The sequence below is a fragment of the Dermacentor silvarum genome, chromosome 4 (assembly GCF_013339745.2).
Source record: "Dermacentor silvarum isolate Dsil-2018 chromosome 4, BIME_Dsil_1.4, whole genome shotgun sequence".
In the NCBI taxonomy this organism is placed as follows: domain Eukaryota; kingdom Metazoa; phylum Arthropoda; class Arachnida; order Ixodida; family Ixodidae; genus Dermacentor; species Dermacentor silvarum.
Window position 1 is genome coordinate 138,387,849 of NC_051157.2, and position 27,047 is coordinate 138,414,895.

The 27,047-nt window shown below is 45.8% G+C and overlaps 1 protein-coding gene across 1 annotated transcript; it reads left to right on the top strand.

The window, feature by feature from the left end:
* On the top strand, positions 1–27,047 carry LOC119450660 (probable cytochrome P450 49a1). The gene is given in 11 exon segments (XM_049666123.1): positions 1–70; positions 143–386; positions 10,804–11,041; positions 18,123–18,313; positions 20,602–20,803; positions 21,170–21,329; positions 23,672–23,841; positions 25,120–25,198; positions 25,578–25,666; positions 25,668–25,785; positions 26,801–27,047. Coding segments are annotated over 10 exon segments (1,566 nt in total). The 5' UTR covers positions 1–70; positions 143–202; the 3' UTR covers positions 26,936–27,047.

Genomic DNA, 27,047 nt, shown 5'->3' on the forward strand with positions numbered 1-27,047 from the left:
AGTAGATCGTGAAAGCCTGCCCGATTATCAGCACAACTGCCTCGTTTAGGCCGGCCGCGCGGCAACGCAGGTATCCCGTCAAATGGAAGCGGATGGCGTACCCGATTCTAATGTTGCTATAGTGTTTCTATGCATATTTCAGAGTAAACGTTGAAAGGACTTCACACCCTCCGCTTCAGTGGTTGGAGACCCACTATCGAGAATGCAAGCGCAAATTTTCCCCGTCAGAGCTTTTGCAGCAGCGAACAACCGGCGAGCCTGCAGCAACGCAGTCGCCGGCCTTTCGAACGCAAACCATGCTTTTCAAGCGAAGCCCTTTGAGGCGATACCGAGGGTACCATCTCTCCCTCTGGTAGGCAGCTCCTGGATGTACTTTCGCCTACTCGGTAAGTTTTCATGCGTCCTGCACGGTTCTTGCAGCATGATATGTTGTACAGCGAGTATTTTACAGCGTAAGCTCTTATGGGCTCATTCCAATAGCCGTTTCTGGTCGCGGTGATGCCGCCGCCGCCCCGTAACCGCTATCGTCGGAAATGCGAAAAAAAGTACCCGCTCTCCGCCGGGATCGAGCCCAGGCCCGCTGCGTGGGAGTCGGATGCTTTACCACTGAACCATGCAAGCGCTTGCTATCAGCGCCAGAAAAAGGCCCTATAAACGCGCCCTAGGCAGGCGCGCAGGCGTAGACGACCCAGGTCTCCGCCAGTATGGTGGCGCCATCTAGTTAACGTGCCAGCAACCGCCGCGTGCGGCGAGATGCGATTCAGATAAGGCGCGCAATCAACGCTATCCCGATGTTAGATGTGCTCCACGCATTCTGGGTACCTCTTCGGTACACGTTATGCCGTCTCCTCGCAAGGTACGAACCGCTGCTGAAGAAGCGAATCGTAGAGCTACGTGCGCGGCTACAACCAGGCATCATGGGGCTCAGCAGACTGCTGTGCAGAAAGCATTACAAGCCGCAGCTCGCCGTCGACGCCGGCCGGACAGTTTAAATCGTTGTCGTCAAAATCGAGGCGAAGACACTTTGCCGCGAAGACCTTGTCGCGTGTGGTGCCGAAATTGGAGCTACTCTTGCGCCGCTCAACCAGCTTACGCTGTGACTGTGCTGCGTGTGCCGCGCAGGCCTGTGACTTTTTTAACAGCGAACTCCACAAGCGCTCTATGCGGCTGCGCGGCCAATTCCGACAAGAGCAGTCCAGAATAACAAAAACGAAACTGCCTGGCCATTCCCACTCCGGGAATGGCCAGGCAGTTCAATTCCATTCCTGTAATTCTTCAACGTAGAAAAGGCATCTTGATAGTTCCATCGAGTTAACGATGAACGCACCATATAACTGATGTCATCAGACGCATTGAGAACTGCAAAAATACGCAAAACACGTTATCAAGGCCGAGGGAAAGTAGCTTGGTGACATATCGTACAGTATACAACCACCCTACAAATTACCATAGGGGCAGTTCTCCCGCTACCTATAGTATTTGCATGGTCAGGATGTTTTAACGACTATTGATGTTTTAATAATACTTCAGCTTAAATGTGATAATGCTAAAATGACGACGTAGCGTATTTTTATGCTGACAAAAGTAGCGTTCAAGAAGACCTTATATAATGGCGTCGTCAAGAGCAGCCTTTCAATTACCAGCCACAGAGCGCCCTCCAGCAATGAAGGCCGACGTGATCTTCGGCTGGCTTGCCAGCCTTTTCTCGGTTGCGTGTACTCACGTTCGTGCTTTCTTTTTAGGTTCCGTATCAAATTAGATGAAACTCCGACTACAGCATGTATAGTTTCGGAGCAAAAAGCGTGCAGCGTGCAGCTTGTTTGCTTTCTTCACGGGTAATTAAAAAAAATGACTCCAATGTGCCATGTTGGCGGACTTACTGCGTGCGTGAGCGCAGGAACCAGCGTGGCAGTGCGTTATGGAAGCGTTTTTATTTGCAATAGAAGCCTGGAAAGGAGGACGTACGGGGGTACGGGGCTCGAGGAGGTGCCGCCGTGGTCGCAGTTACTTTGTGTCTCCTTCTTCGGTTGGCTTTCCGAACCAATGCTTTCAAAAGTTTATTCTCCCTCTCTCTCTCTGTATGGAGGGAGAGGGCGCACAGTTCATTGTGTACGACTGTGTGCTGCGCTGACATGCAGACCTTTGTCGACATAGTTTCGGGCAAAGGCGTCCGTTGTCTAGAGAGGGGGGGGACAGTATTGCAGAAGGGTTGAGGGGGGGGGGAGGAGTACGAAGTAAAACGGCGCGTAAGCTTGTATGCGAAAGTTTGCAGTGAACCCAAGCATCGCGCCAGCGTCAATACGCTTCACAACTTAGAGAAGCGCTTTTTCGAATATGCGTCCGAGTCGCCGACGGCCACAGGAGCAAAAAAAAAAAAAAAATGTCGCAGTTTCGCCCGAAAGGCGAAGCATCGATTGCGATAGCAAATTAGTGGAGAGCTATAAGAAGCAAGGATAGTAGTTTAATGGGTCGTATAAAGTTGTAAACATTCGATTACTAATTAAATAGACAAGCACGGTGTCACGCGCGCACGGGTAAACATGAACACACCTCGCTCGAAGACCGAGGAAACTCGCTGGGAAAACGCCGGAGGGAGAAAGAGCGCCAGCAACAGCGGGGAAATTGACCTCGCTTCAACGCGAAGTAAACGTCGAAAGCACAGCGCATGCACTTTGTCCCCATCGCAGATCACTTTGAAGATGAGGCCCGCGCGGGCGCGCAGTTCGCCCACATCACAGATCGCTTTCAAGACACGGCGCCCGCACGGCCGCGCTGTGAGCAGCAGCGCGTAAAAAACTGCCACAGCCACGAAGGCCAGCCTGGCGTGAAATTCTATACCGATTTCCTCGCCGCCCGTGGGAGCAAGAACGACGAAAAAGATGGATTGTTGCTGTTCGAAGAGTTAAGTAATCGTGAAAACAGCGTTTTCCTAGTGTCAATGTAACTAAATGCTTTAAGGTCTAGCCAGGTCTAGCTGCTTGAGGTTCTGCAACTGTATTTGTGTGCTTAGCGCGGTTGGAAGTGTATGGAGCACGTTTTGCACAGCAAGCTTGCGTAGCGCGAAATTTTACGCGCGAATTTGCGCCTCAAATGCTCTTGTAGGCTGCATGCGAATCTTTGTTGATTGCTTGCAGTCCGGTAATTAACTGTTAAATTGCGTTTTTCTGTGATACTTTCAGCGAAGTAAATAAACTCGGTTTGCGTTCATTTTGGGGGTAGTGATGGTGCGTGTAACATCTAAACTTCAAATGCCTTCACCAAGTGGCGCCCGCTGTGAGACTGCTCTCTCTCGTCAGCGCATTGTGGCGTGTTTGCCTCGTTTACCGTCTCGTGAAGAAGTCATTCGGTTACTGCATGTGCGCTCTTGCTTGCGGCCGCATGCATAGGGCACTATGTCGTCAGTATGAACTGCGTAGTATTCGCAATCATGCTCCTCTTCTTTTCTTCGGCGAGAATGACGGCTCGCCGTGGATGCCGAAGCAGACGAGCAGGATCTGCTCCAACCACTTCGTGAACGGCGGAGTAGCCAATAAAGGAAAAATCATCTAGAAACGCTTCATTTATAGATTTGCAAAAATGCGTTTCTGCGCACGTCGGCCACGAAATGAACGAAATACTGTAAATAGCAGAGCTGCAGTTGGACATTTCTGTGACCACGAACCGGAATACCTGGCAACGTAGCAAAAACGACGTGTAATCACCGAACGTCGATTTGGGATTGTTCTCATTCTGAAAACGTCGCGGTAGCATAATCTTGGTTTGAGCTAGTTGCAATGCGCCGTAAGCTCCCGTCCTGTTTGTGTTTTCTTCGTCTTCGTTTAACTTGCACCGCAGATTTTCCTCCAATAAGTCGTGGTAGCGTGTGCGCTTCCGCTTATGCGTCAAAACCACTTGCTGATATAAAAATGCATGCATGTTCTCCCTACCTGCAAGGAAACGTCGTATACACTTGTTTCCCTTGCTCAGAGGGACCGACGGCGCCCTCAAGTCGGCGCCGTCGGTCTCCTTCACGTCGTAAACGTGGCCCGCGACATACAGCTTGTCTCCTTTGTCGAGTATAGGCGCACGAAAGTAATTTTCAATACAGCTTATCGGCTTAAAGCCGCAAAACAACACACGCGACATTTTGAACGTCACGTGCCTGCCTTCCTCCCTCGCGTGCGCTACATTGAGCCGCGATTGCCGGCTCACCCTCGTATGCTTTCACTCGCACACACAGCGTATGGCGCGCGGCGACGATTTTATCGCCGTTGGACTTTACGCGGCGACGACGACGGTGACGGCAGAAATGCGCTTGGAGTGTCCATATAATTGCTATGGCAATAAAACAAAGAAGTGAATGGTGGGGTGACAGCAGGCGGCCGGGGCGAAGGCGCCGCCGAGGTAAAAAAAAAAACAATCACAAGGGGGGGGGGGGTATGCCGTTGCTGTAGTTCCGCGCGACGGACACCAACGGCATGACTAACTTCGAAGCTACTCAGTCTATCAGGAAAGAATTGTAGTAGGCGCGTTGCTTTACATGTGCCGTGCTTGTAATCAGTCAAGCCATTTTAAATATACTGCTTTATTGTTAAATTTGAGGCTCTGACTTACTAATGTTTGAACGTGGGCTAGTTGGTTCTTCGGCGTATTTTGACAAAAAACAGCGCGTAGACGAAAAAACGCGCCATTTTCCGAAAAAGACGTAATTCTATTTTCATTCCATTGCGGGCAAAAGGCACTTAATTCCATTCACATTCCATTTCGGAGTCGCGAAAATGTGGAACGGTTCTGGAGCCATTCCGATTCCGGAGCGGTAACTCCGCGACAATGATGTAGACAATAAAGCGAAGCATTCTTTGTTTATTCCTTCGACTTTTCCACTGCTGCTGCTGCTTTGCACGATGCGTCGGGAGTAATTAAGGGCTCACGGCAAGTCTGCGGGGGACGAAATCGGGGACGTCAACGACGTTTCGGTAGAACGGGGCTACAATGCCCTCTGACGCGCCCTGGGGGACGCAACAATGCGCTCTGGACGCCGGAAATAGGCGTCACCCTCCGCAAAAACATTGCAGGAGATGCCGCGCTGGCCTCCGTGCTCACGCACAACACCAACGACAGTCCAGGCAGGAGGTAGGGAGCATTTTAGAGAGATAGTAGAGAGACAGGAGGCAAGGAATGGCCACAACCGGATCTCTTACCGACGCAGCCAGGAAACGGGTGATTAACTTTACAGCTCTGCGCTCGTGGCAGTTCCCCTAACATGACACGGGAAAAAGAAAATGCGCCGCCGGAAAGCGCTGTTCTTTTGCGCTCTCTTCTTTAAAGGAATGAGTGAATGAATGACACATCTCTCTGTGTTTTGTCTACTTCGTGGACAAACAAAAGCGGTGCAGGCAAGGTAACATTTAGGATCACATCACGACTGTCATATATGCCATCGACTATGCCCGCCAAATACCGTCAATGAACGTAAAAAGCACCGAAAGCTTCGCTTACATCGATTCACACAGTGCGTGGGATCTGAATATCAAACGCCCTGCAGATGTTCTGTTTGTGCTCATTGACAGCTTTGACGGTGATTTCGGCGGCATACGACAGTGATGATGTGGTGTTAAATGGTACCTCACGTGCACCAATTGCGTTTGTCTTAGTACCCAAAGCGCACAGCCAGACGTGTTTGTTCGAGGCATTGTTGCGCTCCATTGTACGTGGCCTGCGAGAACGTTAGCACTGCCATTGCCACCCACGGCGCATCACATGCTGGGTGAGATAGAGAAATCCTTTTATTGAAGCCTTATGAGAAATAGAGAAATAGGCGCTCCCCACGCCCCGTGCCCGACGGACCAGTGCCCGCCGGCCACCCGGGCGCCCGCTATCAGCATGGCCTCCTAGTGTCGCAGGGTAGGGGCATCGTGGCTGAAATGTTGATGATGCTGTACCACCAGCTCCGTATTGTCGTTTTGACGCTGCGGTGCTTTATTGCGGCTTTGCGTCTGCGCGCCCTCCGTCAGTTGGCGGCATGGACAAACTTGCACGGCGTTTATTTTTCAGAAATAGCCGAAACGCGCTTACCACCCCTTTACTTATTATTATTATTATTATTGTTATTATTACTGTGATTCTTTTTTTCAGTTTGTCCGCAACTGTCACCAAGTCTAGCATGCTTTCTAACGGCGCCTTTCCCTTCTCCCGCGATCATTTAATGTATGCAAGCTGCCACGAGCGAAAGATCGTTGTTCATCCGTTTCGTTAGGGCATTGGCTTTACGCATTCTCCGTTTACTCTGTCCGCCATCCTATCTCCCCCCTGGGCTGTTGCGCGTGAATGCAAAGGTAAGTGGTGCAGCTTATACAATGCTTTTGCGGGGAGCTCACGCGCTGTTACAGCCTTCCAGAGGGCATTGTGTCGACGGCCAGGGAACTCCAGAGGGCGTTGTGGCAACGGCCAGTAAGATCCAAAGGGCAATGTTGCGACGCCCCCGAAGTTCGTTGGAAAGGTCTCCCTCGCTCCTGCTATGCACATTACGCACGTTCTCAACCACCACCCGACGCGGCGTGCAAGACAGCAGCTGTATCAGCAGAGTAAAAGTAGAAGGAAGAGGCAAAAAAAGCTTTGCTTTAAGTCGGGAACAGCGCCAACTTGCACTGTTTCCTTCGAAATCACCGTGGGCCAACTAGCCGGCACCAAGCTCTCTTGAACGCCAAGAAGGAGTGCTCCGTGAAGATGAAAATGAATGGAGATGTTGTGTGAGCGCTTAACTCTACCTGCCTGGTGCCACCGACGTTATGGGTACGTCTTAAACGGACCGTTAAATCGGAATGTTAACTTGGAAGAGCACACCAGTGGGCTCGGCGCGGTGGTTGAAGGCCATACGATGACCGTTTCGCGGAAAGCAGGGGAAACCGCGCTCCCATCTTGTCCCGTCGAGTGCCGAATGGACTAAGCTTTCGGCATCATGTTATTATACCCAAGTCAGGCGGGCAACCTTAGGGCACTCGCTTCGAGCGCGTGCACTTTGTATTTACTGTCACTACAGCTACAGCTAGCGCATAGGCAATACTGCTGCATTAATGGCGACCCAAAAATTTGTTGTCAGTGCTCAGTCTCCGCCAGGAGCGAGAATAATCGGAGTAGCAGAGGTGATTGTGAGTGACAACTATGCGATGACAGAAGCAAGAAATTCAAGAAAAGGAAGAGGAATTAACTGTTTTAATTGACTTGTTTGATAATATAGTAACAATAATTTGCATTTGCTTAAGGTTCACATTTTCATGAAGGAAAATGAAACTAAAGTGAAAGAATAAACTACTTGCAGTTTACCGCTACAAAAAAAATTTTTTTTCACCATTACATCATTACTCCGTATTACATCAGCGTTGCGTTAAATCACATTTACATTCAATCAGCCACCCAATAAATCTATTGACGTAAGGTCTAGAAATTGAACGATATATTACGAAACAGTTTCCTAGAGCTAAGCTGTACTTTAACCTAAATCGTATCATGTTTTAGTGTATCCCATTCAAGAACTTGAAATTGTGGCTAAAATGAACGTTGCAAGCAGTCGTCTTTATTTGGACCTTCTTTGGGATAAAAGCATCAGTAATATCAATAAAAAACTGTGTGCCGTCACTACAGTGTTGTGGCAATGTCTATGCACTGATTAAACGGAAGCGAAATTTAGCATACATGAAGCCTTCCTTGCTTCACATAGAAATATTGTAGTTGTAAGTTGAAAGCAATCGTCGTCTTGCCGTATTTGTAGATTCTAAAATGGCAAGTAAAACTGAAAAATCGGGCGTCAAGTTATTCGTTAAACTTTCCTGATTGCGCACGCGGCACCTCGAAACGCAGGTCTTTGTCCAGCTCCTCTGGTACATAAAAACGTGGCGTAAAATGGAGTTGCGGTCACACTTCCTTCTTCTCGCGTTCTTATTCTGATTCGCGCTCTGCGCAACTGCTGATTGGCCGCATACTCACTTCACCAGCACGGTCGAGACGAACCGCTTTATCGTGCCGTGCCATCAAGCATCGTTTTACGCCATTCTACAACGTCACAGGGGTGTTGCAGTGCAAGCCACACTGCGCGGTTCTGCGTGCGTAATCAGGCAAATTTAACGAATAATTTGACGGCAGTTATTGTGGCTTACATGGTTGCTTTGAAACAAAGAAACATGGAACTACACTTTTACGCAATCCCCTTGAACTTACAATCTAAACGTGCCGTAAACTTCGTATATAAAAGACATAAAATATATTTACTTAAGTAGTTCAATAAGTTAACTGATTTCTTCGGTTCTTCTTGCAAATGATGCCCGCCTGGGAAGATAATCATTCTGTAGTGTCGTAATTCGAGTAACTCTTGGGGTTTTTTTTTTCTAAAAAAGTATTCGAAGGAAAAAAAAAGAAAAAAAAGAACAACACTGCATACCGAGCGCATTATGAGTTTATCTCACTTTTCAATAGGCTGCCTTCCAGAATTCCGCTGTAGCTACGATGTGCTTGACACTCAAATTCAGTGCTGTTAGTACGTGAGATAGGGCTGCTTGTTACGTCTACAAGTTCCGTAATGTTGCATATTACAGTCTTGGCAACGTAATTGGCCGTATATATTTATCAGCATCAATGTTTACAGACTTCGTTAAAGGTGCTTCGCATGTATTTTATAAACATGTGATCACCATTGAGTTTGTTTAGTTCTTAAGTTCTTTTTAGCGCTTTCAATTTTCTGGAAGTATTTTGTGTGTTGGACAGCGTCAAACTTATGATTGTCCGAGAGTTGCGTTTTTCTATGTCTTCTATTTACGCACTTAGGCTTCCTATGTGTTCTTGAGTGTTTATTATTACTATGGCCTCTTTGTACTTGAAAATATTGTCATTTAATATTTTTTACAGGAGGCTCCGTAACAGTGCTACGTTCTTGTTAAATCAGCATGCCTTCAAATGATCCCACGACCTAGTCAAGCTGCTTGCATCAGCTGTTAGCCAATGGTGTGCCCCAAAACATTTGGTTTTATTGAAATAAAATATATAAGTATGTATATAGGCATGTAGGTATGTATTTTATCGATTATATTCAAATTGACATAGAAGCCATGGATAACCAGGCAGGGCATCTAGCAATAATTCCCGTAAGAAAATTTAATATATAGGTTACTTCATGCTGCCTTCGTTAGGTATTCACTGTCATTTACCACGTGAGGTTAGTGCTTCCCTCCGCGAAGATGGGAAGATAGACAAAACACCGCGAGCACAGTTTTGTCTGAACCAGAAATCGGCTTCCGTTCACGTGGCTTGAACTTCTGCTCGATCATGAGAGGGTACGACGAATTTCATCTAGTAAAGCCAATAGGTAATTTGGAACATAACGTGTGATATATTCCTTTCATTGTTGACCTTGCCGGCTCAGTGGTGTGAATATCGCAATCCATATGTTATGATTTGCAATGCCACACTGTAAAAATGTGGGGAAAAGCAATCCCTTGAGACAACAGACGCCCGTCGTTGATAGAAAAACTATTGATTCAATATATAAGCGCCGTGACCTTGTTTCGAGCCCGCTTACAAATGAGACACTGGTGATTAAAATACAGGCAATGCTCAAGGGCAGTAAATGATAGTACACTCACCAGCTGCTCCATAGTTACCCGAACTTTGAATTACGGCCATTGTCGAGGACTGCATCCGGAGCCTGATAAAGCCTTCTATGGCCGGATATACGAAAGTTCAGTAACCCCGTCCGTCCCTCCACGCAAGTAAGGCATTGGAAATTCTATCAAGGTGATTTTCCAGTACGCCGAGATCAATATTCAACAGATTACGCATTAATTCACATGGCTTCTTTAAGACCAAACGGCACTGTTTAACTAATATCCTATTATTCCTCTCACAGTATCTGTGTTTCTACAGTAAGGTCTCCGAGGGACCGGTGGTTTCAGAACTGCAATTACCGCCTGCGTGATCTATGACAAATTTTGTTCAGGTAGGCATATTTGCTCGGTAGGTAAATTTAGGGAGGTAAATGACACTGAGGGCCATTTAGCTACCTAATTACTCCTGGAAATTCGATGGAAGGCACTTTGTCCATGTGAGTGGCATATTCAAGGGATAATTAGCGAACACATTGGTCTGCAATTCATGTATTCAAACAATTTTATTACAAAAGATGCATTGCGGACATGCGCCTTATCTGGCATCATGTGAATTATATGGCTTTTTGTCGCATATTTTATCGCGGTTCAGACATGCTCCATGCAGGCGTCGCGCCATATCCTGTGATTGAGGAATGATCCTCTTGTAGCCGGTCCTCCGGTAACATCATTTGCGGTTACAGATAACACTCTGAATGTTGACTTACCACGAACAACGCACACAATAAAAAAAAAAAAGCTTTTGCTGTGTATAGATGTTCGGCCGAAAAATGGTCAGGAGAGCTGCGAAAATAACAGTTATATCTCTGTGCAAGCTTCCTTCTGAGAACATGCCATGCATTCGTTTTGTGCAGTGAGCCCCGTAGACGTAGTTAGGTCGTCATATCACAGCGGCTGACAGTGGTTGCGACATAAATTTCAGCCAAGTGCCATGTTCAATCCTAGTTCCTTAGTGGCTATAGACACAGCTCATTTCATAGTTCTTGCACACTGTGTTCCTTAGAGCAAAGCCTGTGGAGTATGCGAATCAAGAGGTATGACACAAGCAACGTAAAGGGTAGAGGCATCGTAATACAAACGTGCACTGGTCGTTACTACTGCTCATCTGTTCGATGCTACATTTCTTAAATCTAGTGTCGAATGATTTCAACAGAAATCGCATTTTTTATAGGTAAGCACCACCCCGACCAGAGGCACAAGGCATCCATGGAAATGTACAAGAAGTATGGGCCTATCGTTGTTGAGAAGCTGCCGGGCCGCTACTCTTTAGTGCACCTGTTTACAGGCGCCGATATTCGAAAGCTATACCAGGAGGAAGGCAAGGAGCCGTTCAGGATGGGTGCAACGGCCTTCAAGGATTACCGAGCGAGCAGGCCGGAGTACTACGCTGACGTGGGCATACTGAACCTGTAAGCTTCAGTGAACCTGTAAGCTTCAGGCACTGTACCGCCAGTTTGGTGGTAGATAACATTCTTCTGTTTCCAACAAGGTCATTGTAGCGCATAACCTTCTTTGTTGCTTTAATTGCTCAATCCATGCAGCGCGAATAACAATTGTCTCGAGTGGTCGATCGGCTGATTTGGTCTCCATCATCTATAGCCAAAAAGAAAATAAGAAAAGCACAGGCCAACTCCGCAAGAAGGCCCAGCATGGTTACGCGTTATGCCGCATGCTCAGTCCATGCGCTATATATAGTGTCCCAGCTTAAGTTAGCCAAGCTGTTCAAGGAAACAAATTGTAAAAAAACTGTAGTGCATGATACGACTTTAAAACCTACGGTGTTCGGTTGTCAGAACGCAAACCACCTAACACCGTATGTTGTATGATTTAATCTGGCACCGTGTTTTTATAATTGTTTGTTGTTGTTGTTGAACGGCTTGGATGACGTTAGATGGGACACACGGTAGGAAAAAACAGATCTGGAATCCAGCAGCTACCGCTAGGCATCAGCTACGGATACTCGTGCAGTCCACAGATGGCCACTACAGACTTCAGTGATTCGCACTGTACTCCGAAAGGGCGTTAAAGAAAGCTTTTCCAAGGAACACAGAAATAATGTGTGTCTTTTTTTTTGCACCTCAGAGACTAGTCCATATACGGGGTGATCATTTAAGGTGTACGTAATTCTAAGATCGTCTGTGACACATAGCTTAATTTTTGTCATTGAGCTGGACTATTTGAAGAAGCGGACATTACTAGCGCGAAAACAAAAAATTACTCCATCTCCCGCTAAAGGGAACCATGTATAGATGTGAAGCAGCGGGGAGGTGGTTAGCTTGAGCGGGAGATGGTTTCGCGGCAGCGGCCCGAGCGCTCAGCGCGGCGCTGCACAGGAGAGAGAATGAGGCGCGCGCGCTCCGTCACTTTCATACCGCGGAACTACCGTGACGCCCCCAGCGGAGTGTGCAGCTGTCGCACCACCTGTCGTGCGCGCCGCTCCGGATTCCTAGAGGAGAGAAAGGGCGGGAGCGTAAGGAGAGGAGAGAGAGGGGAGGGGACCCGCATGCGCTGTGGGTGTGTGGCACGCGGGCGCCGCTCCGTAGAGTATTCCTAGAGGAGAGAAGGGGGAGCGTAGGAGAGGAGAGAGGGGGAGGGGACGCGCATGCACTGTGGGGGTGTGGGACGCGGGACAACAGACAGAGCCGCCGGCAAGAAATGCTTCGCATTTAAAAACATATTTAAATATTTATTAAAAATAGTACGGTACAGACAAGCCAGTTTCCGTTTGCACAAACGCAATGGTAAACTCGGCAGTGATGCAGTTCCACTCAGCGTGAAAGCTGGGGAAGTGCGGAGCAGTGATTCGCCGCTGCTTCCTTTGTGTTTTCCTTGTGTTTATCTTGTGTCGACGCTGTCGACATCTGCGGACATCTGGAGAGCAGCCCTTGACAAAGGTGGCAGCGGCCTTCTGAGGGGCGTTTGAAATGGCTAGAAAGTGCTTCGTTCCGAACTGCAGTTCTGGATACCGGACTTGTGCGGAGCGCGTACCTTTATTGAAAGCGCCGTCCGACAGCGGTCGTCTAGAGCAGTGGCGCCGTGTATAACTGAGGGCAGACCGAACTCTAATGCCTACCGACCATGTCTGCGCCAACCATTTTTCAGAGCATACGATATCGACGGCATATTAGGCGTAGCTCAAAAAAGGTTTCCCACCTTAATTCCGAACTATCCAAAGAACCTCACACGGTCAAATAAACCGTGAAATCCGCTGCGGAAGAGAGAACCTCCTATGTGCCACAGCAGGTTGTGCATATTTTGCTGCATGTACAAGATATATACTGGGTATCATGCACCAAGATTTAAAAATATGGAAATGTCACGTAGCTGGACAGAACCAAGGTAATGTTGTCTGCCGTCGCTTGTAGATACTAATATTATTTTTCGCATTCCGCCTAATTACATAATTATTTTCATAATTGATTAATAAACTTTTATAATGCTATAATTAGATAAAAAGTGTGAACGAGAGAATTGTACAGACACATGGAAAACTCCCGATACAGCTTTCTGTTGCTCAATACGATGATACAGTAAGTGTTTTCCAAACGTGAAATTCTGCGCGAATACACGCAAAATTGCCGCGCGACTGGCTGCTCGAGGCATTTTGCGTGTATTCGTGGGCTTCTTTCACACTCGGAAAAACACTTCTACGTAGCGCGTATTGAACAATAGATAGCTGTATCGGGAGTCTTTCATGTTGCTCTACAATTTTCTCATTGACACTTTTAATCTAGTTATAGTATTTGAGAAGTTGAATAATTAATTAAGACTAATTGTGTAATTAGGCGGAATGTAAAAAATAATCTGCGTATCTCCAAGGGACGGCAACAACATTACTATGGTTCTGTCCAGCTACGTCACACTTGCATATTTTTAAATATTTGTGCAAACTGTATAAAACTGCTGTTTTTTGTGCAGATGTGTGCCTGATTTTCAAATTTGTTCCATCCTGGCTACTGATTTTTCCTTTACAATGCACCTACGGTGTATATTACACGCTTGCATGTTTTTATTCAACATTTATCCACTGTGGGAGTGTATGAGAGCGTAAGCTTCTGGGATGGTTATCCGAAATTAAAATTATTGAGCTGCTTCATAGAAAATTTTTTTCGTATTGTGTCTTTGCAAAAAAAAAAGGCCTATGGGATTATTGTGTGGTGGGTGTAAGTGTATTTCTTCACAGGCATTGTCATAACATGCATTTTCAAAAACGCTTACATTGGCACATTCTCATGTGCAACTTAAGAAAAAAGAAAGTCACCTCTCTTGCAAGAGCCACTCAGTCCTCAATAGACAAAAGCCAAATGAATAATATACACGGTCTATGTTAAGTGGAATGGGATAAAAAAGGCGTTTGCTCAGCTTTTCATCAGTAAACTGTATTAGTGATGCAGCTGTAATCCAAGATAAGACGCCTGCCTTCGTCCCGCCTAATAAATTCCCATTTGAAAGAGTTTTTACATAGCTTATGTGCATTCTCATCTGAAGTTCTATCCATCAACAGCCATTTTGCTCCAGTGCGTTGCATATCGCAAGCTTGCGCCGTTTCATTTCTTAACTTATATCTTTCCTGCAACGATGGTTGAACGGTTTTCTGAGTGTGAATGGAAGCAGCGATAAGCATGAAATGCAACATTTTCCGGTGCAGTAACTATTTTCTTCTGATCGAGGGGGTAGCGCGTGGGCAAACGCTTTAATTTTTTATGCTTGGATGAACGGCTAGACCGGACGAAACAAATTGTGCGCGCGAGCGTAACTTGAGTGGGCTTTGAGTGCTGTCCGATCGATCCGTGTTCACGTCTTTCACGCCCTGCACAAGGAACCTTCACGTTTGCGAAGCATTAAGCCTGGTATACTAATCCTTCAATCTCAAATAACGAATTTCATTCGCGCTTTGAGTTTTACTCACTCCACTATGAACGAAAATTTAGGGGAGGCTGAGCAATGTCAAGCCGCCGGCGCCGCTAAGCTGGGACCGCTGACCGCGGCGCCATCTATCGGCTCGCAGCAGCGCTTCTCGGTGTGCCCGCGTGCTGCCGAACATATTCTGGACGCTCTCGCGCGCTCAGTGTCAATACCTATATGGTCTTACACAGTGGATGCAATAGAGGTTTTGCTGAATTCAATTCAAACTCCACGCGTTCGCCCTGCTCTCACGCCATCTGTTGGGACCTTTTATTACTGTTGGCTTAAAGCCGGCTACACAGCCGCGGCTTCAGTAAGCTTGTTTTTACTCCGTAGTGTCTCTTCGACACCACTTATAACGCGTTGATTTTTTATTTACTGACGTAAAAACCAGTCCAATGTGTATTCTTAATTAAATGAACGCTGCAGATCGCGGTTATGTACATATGTTTTGCCTCAAAAAGGCCTGATGTTTCCTTTGTGCTGTATAATATTGACGTGTATGACCCCGTGCAACCAGTGCTAGTAGCTTGGTTGGTTTTGGCCGGGCGGTTGAATCGAGTGACAGACAGAGACAATGTTTTTCGCAATCAGGTAGCCTACGAAAGACTATCGTCTTTAAAATACAATGGTGCAAGCACGTAAGTGCGCTTTTGTGCCACCACCGTGAAAATCAGGTGGAAAGACTAGAATGGTGCGTCCTTGCAAAGAGACCAAGAAACACAAGCGCAAAGCAGCTATATACTCAAAAACGCTGCACTGAATTGGGAAGCCCACGGGTCATGTTCACTTTGGCACCGGTTAAGACAACGGCGAATTCTGTTCTGCGTGCCGACTCAGACTTCCATTTATAGGCTAGGCAAGATATGTGACGTGGCTTTTCAAGCCATATTTTTTATCAGTGTGAATGAAAGCGTTACCAGGGCTGTAACTGTCGTCTTTCAGTAGGAGGAGGTCAAATCCTGTGTTCAGCAATATGTAATGACTGTCGAGTTTGCTTTTCTCAGTAACGTGCGATAGAGATGCAGCGCACCGCAACCACGAAAAATGTTACACAAAGTGGATGGAACAATATGTCGCCTGATTGCTTGATCTCGCATAGTAACACCAACCGAACTTTCGCATGATTCACATCAATGCGCTCCAGTGAATTTATTTATTTTTATTCCTCTGGGTTTTTTCTGAGCCCTAACATCTGTATGCGTATTTGGTATGTGTGAGGATGCTTTTTGGGACAGAGTAGCCTCCGTTTACAGTTTCACTATACCAGTCTCTGAAGCAGCCAACCTGTCCCGAACCTTGAAAGTTAGTAAACAAGCGAATATTTTTTAATTATTTCAGACCTAGATAAAAAGAGGCATGAGCCTGTGCCAGAGTTGTTCAGTCAAGGCGGGTGAAGTTAATCAAACATTCTTCTAGAGCGATCATTTTCTCTGTATGCAATAAGTTTCCTTTACCGGACCAATAGTGGTAAACAGTAATGGCTTTTGCCCCCGACTCATGGAAGATAATCATGAGTATTAGCATGTCAAACAGCCTTAATTACCGTTTGCAATAGCACGGAACGATACGGTAACGGCTTTCCGAAGGTGTCGTCTATTGGTCGCAGAATGATAGAAATATGCTGGGCAATTATCTCCCAAGGAAACGTGGTGACCGAGATAGTATGTGCGGAACTATCATATGTATATCGGTAACCCAAGTGAGGTTCTTGAACATCAAAGTCAGTGCGCAGTATGCACGCGATCGGCTCGGAAGCACTGTTTTTCCTGTGAAGAAATACACTCTATTTCTCGAGGCTTACTTGTAGTGTCCCGAGGGGGGTATGAAAATTCAAGCATTGCGAATCTGCGATGGAGTTGGCCCTACACATATTCTTCAGTAATATTCAATATTCTACAATATTCTTCAGTAATATTCTTTCAGATTTTAGTACAATTTCCTTTACATCCAACACCTGACTGACGTCTTCCTGTTTGTTTTTTGTTGCTTGTTCCTAACTTAGCGCAGAGCTTTCATTATCATTATTTATTCCCTTGTTTTATGAAGCGTACTTGTTATTAGGGTCTGTTTTCAACTACCGCTTTATTTATGCACCTGCGTCGTGTAATCGTTCGTAATGCAACAACGCTTTTTTTTAATTCAGTGAATACTTCACATTATTACAACAGGAGTTCCAGACCACTGCGGTATATCATCTTCTTCGGAGTTTATTATGATGAATAAGAACTGAATTGAATTACCGGTTCTGTGATACGATCTACGGCTCGCGTGGCGGACCCATGATTTGCTTATCCTGGTGTGCCGTTTCAAGGATGAACCCAATGACTCGTCTGAGTTGTTTATTCGTATCAGCTTACTTACACGTTTAGATGTCGCTGCGCGTCGTCTGAGGTAGGAGGCCGAATGGAAGTGCAGGCGTGTCGAGGCGCCATGCAAACGTTGCGCTACGCTGAAGGTAAGCGTAGGAAGACCGTAAGAGTAACGCGTGACAGGAAACTCTATTAAATTCGGCTGTTCAGCACTGAAGGAAAACGCCCTCCGCCAAATGCGCACATTGCACTGCAGCAGGGGCAAATCGTTGATGTCCAATTCCGGCCGATGTTTCAGTGCCACACACACACACACACACACACACACACACACACACACACACACACACACACACACACACACACACACGCACACGCACACACACACACACACACACACACACACACACACACACACACACACACACACACACACGCACACACACACACACACGCGCGCGCAGAGACGGAGAGACAGAGACAGAAGGTTGAGTGAGAGGAAAAGCGGAGAAGTTGGCCGCAGGAGTGCCTGTCTCCGGTCCCCTACTACACACAGCGTGCTAGAGATTATTCAAACAGAAACGTGAGGCCCGTCTACGTTTCTAGACTACGGAGACGTCAAATGAGAGCGGTGCAAACTGCAGCAAAATACTGAAAACACGAATGAATCTGGCTGCAATGTCTTTTTCTATGTATGCCCTGCCCCCAAGGCAATTGCTAGTACCTGGTTTTTTTTTTTCAGGCTGTGCCAACGTGCACGTAATATTTGCACGCAGTTGCCAACATACGCTGCAATTGAATGCACAGCTGTAAAAAGAAACACGTGGATGGCGGTACATGCTTTACCTGTGTACAGGTTTCTGAATGCTTTCCTCTCGTGCTCCATTTCATTGCTCAGCAGCACCCGTAAGTGATAGTTCCAAGAATGCAACAGTAAGCGACATGATCAAGTAAACTCTTTCTTTGAAAAGGTATGGCACTATATTTGCTGTGTTGGTTTGCGCGGAAAACAAAGAACGCTGTCCAGACCTCCTCATATCAACAAGGTTAAGCTCGCCTGCTTTTCACATGACAGTGCCTAGCGTAATAACAATTCTTCCGTACACTCGAGATAGAGCTGACGTCAAATTCGTGGCTTCGTAAGTTGACCAAGTCTGGGGACAAGAGAGCAACACCCTACGCCTGAAACCGAGCCTTCTATAACATTCTACTACAATGCCATTCATTTGTCTTGTTACCTCTCTGGTTATACTTTCTTTTATTCCTTGTGTAGTCAGGGAAAAGACTGGCTTAAAGTTCGGATGAGCACGCAAAAGCACACACTGCGTGTCCGAACAACAATGTCCTACTTGCCGAGCATGAACAAGATCGCGGAAGAGGCTTTGGACCTGCTCGACCAACTCATGGATAAAAACGGCAAAGTGGAAGACTGCTTCTCATTCCTGCAGAGGTGGGCTCTTGAAAGTAAGTCCTTCCGAAGCGAGGAGATGTTTTGACGGAGATAAACGCTGTTCAGGTTATGAATTTTATGCAATCGCAAATGTTTTATAGGTTTAGGCTGAACATACAGCTGGAACTACACCGGTACTGACCAATTCTGTACGCCCCTCACTCCTGAGAGTTCGGGCGGTGATATTTAACTTATTAAGGTCTAGTTGGTTATTCATACTCATAGTACATAGCGCGAGAAGAAACACAGGGACAAATAGCAGACACGGACAAGCGCTCACTTCCAACTGATTATTTTATTGACAGACATGCTTTATATATACATGTCCAGGAACAGATACAAAGAAAAAGGAATATTTCCACTGACGAAGAAACAAAAAAAATAGAAACCGAAAAAACGCCAAAAGAAAAAATTAACAAACACGGTGGTCTGCTGCGCATGCCCACACATTCCAAAAATCTGAGTTCCCTGTCAGATAGGATAGCCGACGGTTTACCCACAGACCCACTTCTTTCCCTGACCATCTGAGCTGCCTCGCTTATTAAACGTTCTTGCTCATCCCTCGTCTCACAGAGAAGCTGTCCCTGCTGGCAAGAAATACCTGTCCAGTTAAGACACGCGGAAAGCAATGTGACGTCAAACACAGAAAACCAAAGCTCGTAGACTGTGTTCAATGCGTCGTTTACAGGATTCCCCTGTCATGCGGAGAGTGCTACGTGGTCAAGACAGGCAGATGCCTCAACGATCGCTTACGTCAACATGTCAATAATGTCCGAAATGGAAAGGAAGGTTTTCTGGCCGCACATGTTAGCACGTGTGGGTGTACCCCGCAGTTCGAGCACACCACAGTTATCTGTGAGAGGAGGATGAGCAAGGCAAGAACGTTTAATCAGCCAGGCCACTCAGATGGTGAGGGAAAGAAGCGGGTGGGTGAGTAAACGGTCGGTTACCCTGTTTGACAGGGAGCTCAGATTCTTGGAATGTGCGGGCACGCGCAGCAGGCCACCGTGATTGTTAGTTTTTTTTTTCCTCTTGGCGTTCGTTCGGTTTCTGTTTTTTGTTTCCTTGTCAGTGGAAATATTTCTTTTTCTTTGTATCGGTTCCTGGACATCTGTCAATAAAATAATCAGTTGGAAGTCAGTGCTTGTCCATGTCTGCTATTCGTCCCCGTGTTTCTTCTCGCGTTGTGTATTATCAGTCAGATATGTAACAGCGGAAAAGTTCTGAAATAAGAGCAGCAATGTGCACAAGTTGAGTTGACCACCTTAGCCTAGGTTAAGTATCCCCAAACTGGGACGGAAGTGTTTTACTTTAAACCACTTAAAAGACTGCAGCTTGGACAGACCCCAATAATGGTCCTAGGAAAAAGCAAAGGAATGACCAAAGGCGTTCTCCCAATGTCTCAGTCAGAAATTTAGCTGGTTCTCGTGCTGGATGTACCAAAAAGACAATCAGCTATATAAGTGCCCATTGTTCCCCAGACCGGACACATACATTTGCTTCCTGAATTATCTATCCTGTATCAAGGCACTTTGTGCTTGTCAGCTTCACCAAATACGCAATATGCCTATGTATCAGACAAACGGGCACAAACTGCATGAAAGATACGTCTGGCAGGCAGTAAAGTAAAACGTAGTAAAAGTAAAGTCGCCCGCGCTAAATTTACTATCTATGAGTATAATAAGTTGCTGTACACGGGCCTTGTCACATGGAAGGTCAGATCCTTTCATATTTCTGACAAGTATATTCTTAGGTATGATCATCATTCAAATTCATTGAGGAGCCGCTTAGTTTTTTCGGCAGTCACACTGTATGGGTTGCCTTATAGTATTCACCGTAATGGCCAGTGGACGGGACCGCAATCCTACAAGGCACACTGAATAGAAGTTTTTCAGGAAGCAAGCTGAAGAAAAATTGAAAGCGACCTATATGCGCTTCCATTTTATGCATGAGGAGCAGCAGTGCCCACTCAGTGACACCACTGCTTACTATAGTTTTGGAATTTCCATGCTATGCGCAAGCAAACGTTTGAAATGCAAAACATTGGTATGTAAGCTTGCTTGAAGACATTCTCGCCAGAACTCGAACGTGCAGGGTAAAGTAAATGAAGCTAGTTCAATACGCTGACGCTGCACTCGCAAAATCCATGCTTGAATTAGATTTATGCCAGCCTGGCTATGAGTTTCCTGGCATGCCTTATAACAATAACATATTGTGAGTGGATGACATAGGCATGAAGAAAATATTTGAAAAATCAACCATTCAGCGGTTTTAAATTTGAGCACCTTTTATTACTACGCAGGCGTCGCTTTGGCCTCCGTCGATGCTCGGCTTGGCTCTCTGCGGTATCCGCTTGATCGGACTCTTGACGGCCCCGCCATATTGGACGACATGACAACAACATTTGCTTGTATGCAAAAGTTCGGATACCGGTTTCCATATTTTCGTTATGTACGCACGCCGGCCTGGCGACGTTTCGAGAAAGCCATGGATGACTTCACGGTGTAAGGGAGCTTCTGTTTTTCTCTTATTTGGCGTTGAAAGAATACATGAGCCAAGAGGAGTGAGAAACAGCCTGTCAAATCAGTTTACAAGGCGAAATTACCTGAAATAAATTGCAATCGGTATTGTAAAGTTGTTCACAGCACAATTGTACAGTAAACAGTTATCGATTTTTCCAACAATGACAGGCAGCGCTTGATTTTCTTTAGGCGTTAAGTCTTACTCTTCCGCGCTCAATGTGTCATCAGGTGCGAAAATGGCACATAATAGAATGGTTACCGCCAATATCGCAGCTATCACGTCTTGACAATATGACAGCACATTAGACAAATATCAAACTGCCTGTTTATTTCTCTGCTCATTTTTAGGCGTATATTCCGGCACATTGAGGCCGCAGCTCAGCGGATGACTTCTGAAGAGCCCGAGCATGAGCCAACTATTCTGGAACACATGCTTAGAGAGAAAAAGCTAACATTTGGTGAAATTTTAACGTTCACCAGTGACTTCAACCTCGCAGGAGTGCACACGGTGAGTACTTGGAAACATTTAGCCACCCGGTCGGCACTATCACCTTAGATGCTTTGCTGCCGCTATTCCGTTGTTGCAAGTCCCAATAGTTGATGAAGTTCGTGCTTAAAATATCGTGTGGTTATATTTGTTGGCGCCAATATCTTTCATTTACACACCATGCCGTAGTACTCGGCAGCAGTATTTCAGTGATCCTAATGTTTCTCCTACTTATAATGCAAATATATAATATAGTTAAGAACTATCACCAGCAACTGTGGCAAAATAGTATGTATATATGTATGCATGCATGTATGTATGTATGTATGTATGTATGTATGTATGTATGTATGTATGTATGTATGTATGTATGTATGTATGTATGTATGTATGTATGTATGTATGTATCTATGTATGTATCTAAATGTCCTACATTATGACGTAATAATTTTATACAGCACCCGTTTTATAGCCAGTATCGATTTTTACTGTGTCATAATTGCGGAAGAAAACTTCAGATGCACGCTTCATTTGCATATTTAGTGCAAATACCACATTTTTTCACTCACAGCTGTGCTTCAATAGGGGCACTTCCTGCGATTTCTGTAGGCTTGCAATTTTTGCCCATATACAGAAAAAAAAGGCTATTCCAACTGCCAATTTTTGATCCGGGTTAGCGTAGGGTTGCAGGACTATGTGCCGGTCCCGATTAAGTTGGGAGCACCAGTGCAACGTGGACACTCCCAAGCGCACGAACCCATTTTTATTCATCGGTGATTTTTTCGTCATGATCTTTTGCCCTCTCCTGTGATTGCTTCACTTATGCAAATGTATCTTTGTACAGGTACTAGCGTCTGACTTCTAATCAGAAACTATTGCACTCTTGTCACGCTATTCAACATTTTCTTAGTCTTCGCAAATTAATGCAGAGACCTACTCACACACTTGCCAGCTAATATCTTCAGCATTTTATTGTAATTCAATTCTAGTGAAGCTGCGGAGCTCCATGTCACCTGCAAAAAGCTAATTGGCGAGATATTTCCCGTTGATTCCCACAAGAAACCCTTTCGACAAGATTGCGTGTCTACTGAAGTGGCAAGGCCACGGGAGATAGCGATAAGTGAGCCCGACAAATCTCGAGTCCGAAGCGATAAGTGGGCGCGACAAATCTCGAGGCTTTGTTTGCACTGCCGATAGACGGTGTGAAAGGCGGGAGCAGTATCGGCGGGAGTATCGTATCAGGAGAAGAGTGTCGATCACCTCGGATCCCTCGTTTTTTTTCTTTCCTGCTTCTTCATGCTGTGTCTGCGTCTAATAGAGATTTCTCATTTGAACGTTGAATGATCTATTGTCGATGTGGTGCACGTGCCAAGTCACGCAAGTGCCTAGCCCTAAAGAAATAAACCTACCAGCAGCTATCTGCATGGAAACAAATCGATAGCATATCGATCCAACGTCTTTCCAGTTCCGCCGTACTTTCTGATTTCTAAGCCTAAAGTCATCATTTAAACAAATAATTTGCTTTTCTTCTAAGCAGCTCACTTAGTCACTTCGTCACTTAGCGCTGCAAAGGTCCGGATGTCTAAGTTTGCAACTAAGCCAGTTTCCTGCATTAACAACTGCATTTACAACTGAATATTCTTCCCTATGATCTGGAATACTTCATTGACGGTTTTCCGCCTCAAGATATTAGCATTTCTTCATTCAACGTTGAAACCAATGAATAATGTTCATCGCAAGAATACCCTGACTTGTTGAAGAGGACATTGACAACTACGGAGAAACCCGCATTTTCGTCCCGTGAATCTGCTGTAAGTCTCCCTGAACGGTGATTTCGTTTCGCCAAAGAACCCAGATTTAACACAGTTCATACCAAACTTGTTGTTTGTGTGGGTATTTGCAAAACCGGCGTGAATGAAGCTTGTGAATAGTGTTCCAGTTTGAGCCCGCTTAACATAGCTGAAGATATGCGTAGGTAACCATTTATCAGTGAACTTTTGACATTTTTGGTGACGATGCTTACATAAAAATGCAAAGAAATATGATTGAAGAGCAAACTAAGGGTGCGTTCTTTCGACATATGCATTCGTATATGAAGGCTGTACGCATTTTTAATTGCGAATTCATCTAAACGGTTGCGCGCTGTGCTAGCTGTGTAACGCACTGCAGCTGTCCACGGTCGCCTACTTCGAGCGCACTGCATTCTTTTAAAATGTACGTGACGAAAGAGAGACGTGTAAATCTGCGACATGCTGAGGGAACCATTTGGCCAAATTCGTGAAGCTTGTCAAGGAAAACGCTGCTCTCAACCCACTGCTCAAAACCACGTCGTAAATACCCTCTCGTGTGCATTAACTTTGCAGACGGCAACGGCAGTGACATTCCTTCTGTTTCACCTCGCGAAGAATGCACGGGTTCAGTCGAAAGCACGCGAAGAAGCGCTAGCTGTGCTCGGGGACAAGTCGAACTCTGTTGAACCACATCAGCTGGAGAAGATGCCGTTTATAAAGGCCTGCCTGAAAGAAAGCATGCGGTGAGTGCTGAAGTTCGGATACGTGTGTAAAGAAAGCATTATTTATGTCCCAAAATGCACAGGTACATCATAGCCGGAAATAAAAAATGTATCAAAATAGCGTTTTTTGTTTAGTGCATGCGCACACACACACATCTACACAAGTATTATATATGAGCTCGTGGAGTTCAAGTGCCTTCAATTGCCGATTGTATAAGTTGGACCGCTTGCTAAGGCTACAACCACCATCTAGCCTTTCCCGTGGCGAAATAACCTCGCTGTGCCGCTTGTGGCTGGGAGTGGCGTTCACGATCACTGACTACTATAGTATGGGAATCACCGAGAGCCCTATGTGCGACTCCTGTAGGGGCGAGGAAATCATCGAGCACCTACTGTGTACCTGTCCTCGCTAAGACGTACAACGCCTCCATCTCCGGACAACTTTAAACCAACTTGACTCGATACTATTCTATGAGTCAAAGACACTCGGACCGTGGCTACACCCGTCACTGGCACAAAAAGCGTCTCGTGCACTACTTGAAGTGCACCGGTTTAAGAGACCGCTTATAGCGTCCTCTGTGCATCATCCCACCTGCACTCAGTACTCACTCTCTCCTCTCTTTTCCTCCTTCCTTTCCCCCTTTCCCTTACCCCCAGTGTGGGGTAGCGAACCGGGTGCTCGTCTCGTTGACCTCCCTGCCTTTCCTCTACTTGCTATCTCTCTCTCTCATGTACAAGTACGGACATATATCTCTGCCTTAGTGGGCGAGTCAAAATACACCAATCTTGCTGTTGAAGTAGCCACGGATCCTGTAGCAATGGAAGGGTAATACAATAGCGGGGAAATTACCACGTATGTTTAGTTCGGGCGGATTGTTGTACAAAAAAAGTAAATCAGACATTCTGCGTAAATAAAAGGTTAAAAAAAGGCCGAAATGTAGATTATACGTGCCAAATAATTCATGACCTTAGTGCAATAACAGGAATGTTCGCGCATAGCTGACAATTCAGAGGCAGAATATAAGCTACAGCAATTTAAATAAATATATGCAGATGCGCACCGCCAATAGCACACAAATATATTAAAACAGATAAACCCGTTGTCATGAAAGTTGAGTTAGTTTTGCAAAATGCACAGGCATCGCCTAGCCTAGATTTGGAAGACGACGTGAAGGAAAGAATAAAAATTACAGCCTAGCTCTGACGCAGAAACTCAAAGTAAAGCTTACGCGTGTGCCATCATTTGTGTCCATGTTTTCATACTATATTGTAACGTGTCTGTACGGTCGTTATTTCTAGGTTGGCCCCAAGCCTGCCGGGAATCTACAGAAAACTGGACCACGACGTCGTCATGTCAGGCTACGTTGTTCCCGCCGGGGTTAGTTTCACTATAAAATAACGTTTGGGGGCTCAATATCTAAAGTTACCAAGAAAACGTCAGCAGAACGAATAGCAAATGTTAGCAAGTAAGCGGCGCAAATGTGCACTAGAGTTAATGACGGCTTCATGAGTGCGTAAACCTGAACAAGCTGCAATTGAAAGTATGTAGACATTATTGTTTCAAATAAGCACTACACTTGCTCCTTTTTACACAGGACATAATTTGAAGGCTCTCGTGTAATCTGCTCTGGGTTCACGTTAAAGAACCTTAGCTGGTCAAAATTCACGTGCATCCCCGCTGTGTCTCTTTTTCTCACATCGTCTTTGTTGCTTGAGGACATGAAACCCCACAGTTTGTTTGATTTTACTATCGTTAGGTGCCGATATTCGTGGACGGATTTGTTGCGGGCCGCGCCGAAGAAAACTTCTCATGTCCGCAGCTGTACCTTCCAGAGCGCTGGCTGAAGAGCAGACCAAGAAATTCTGCCCCACGACGGATATGCTTCTCTGCCCTTCAGCTTTGGTCCACGAATGTGCCTTGGAAGGAGAATAGCGGAACTACAAATCTGCACGCTCATGGCCAAGGTGTGGTATTGATGCCTGCCGTTTCTGCGCACTGTTTAGCAGGATGCTTCACAATAATGTCTGAGAACATGGGGTTAGCAAAGCTGCACGGTTGTCTAATTTTCCCCAAGTTTTCTAGTGTTTCCTTGTGTGCGGTGGTAAATTTAGAAATCTTGAACACAAATACCGTTCTCACATTTGAGCTGGAATCGACGACGTTTAATCCTCCGATGTTATCCATTTACTCCGAAACGGCTGGGACTCATGCGCTGGTACACTACCACTGCAAGCGAACTGAAAACACGTTCCTTTTACTCAGCTCCTTTTCGAGCCAAAAACAAGGGCAGAGAAGGTTTCCAACCAAGATTTACAGAGTTCAGACTGCGCTAACGTAGTTCAATTTTAATGTTTCAGTCTTTTCGATTCTGTTCATTGAGGTTTGGTGTAAGGTAACACATGAGATCCCATGCAGGGTGACCTCAAGGACACGTCATAAATAAAGGTAGATGCCAACCAAAGCAAATATGTACGCGAGTATTCCTCAGACGTATTTGATACAGTGTACTCGTGGTAATTTAGACTAGCAGGGAACACAGATCGTTGTTTGAAGCATTCAGCACTGAGTAAAATAAAGTTCAAAAAATTATTACGATATTTATATAAACTCGTGGGTTTTTGAGCCGATATACGACCAGAATAAGTGCACGATCACAATAAAAGGACGGCCACCACGAACTCGCAGCCACCTTTGTAGTCACCATTTCTTTCCTGCGTCCAAGACACTTTCCTGCGTCCAAGGAGACTGCACTGCTCATGTCATGTAACTTTAAGATGGCCTTTCACCTGCTTTTATAACAGTCAACCAACGTACGGCTTTGTGCTAACTGACTTTGTGTATTTCAATATTTCAGCGTCGCTTCCAACACGAAAACATATAGATGCCGCACACACACACACGTGTTCAATGTCTTTGTCTTGAGCGCTGCAAACGTTTCGGAACGTAACAGTGCATTTCCGCTTTTTCTCTGTTGCACAGATTTTGATCAGGTACAGCATTGAGTACTCGAGAGAGAACCTCGAGTGGCATGGACAACTCATCAACATCCCAAAGGACCCTACGGACTTTTGCTTCAAGAAGCTCCGACCACCGGTGCACCGTGACTCCAACTAGGTGTCTAAAAGCGCCAGCCGTAACCAACGCGTAAATTACTGCAGCACATGGTGCTATCTCTTCGACGAATTTTAGAACTGTGGCAGGCGCTGAAAAATTTGCGCAACGTCAC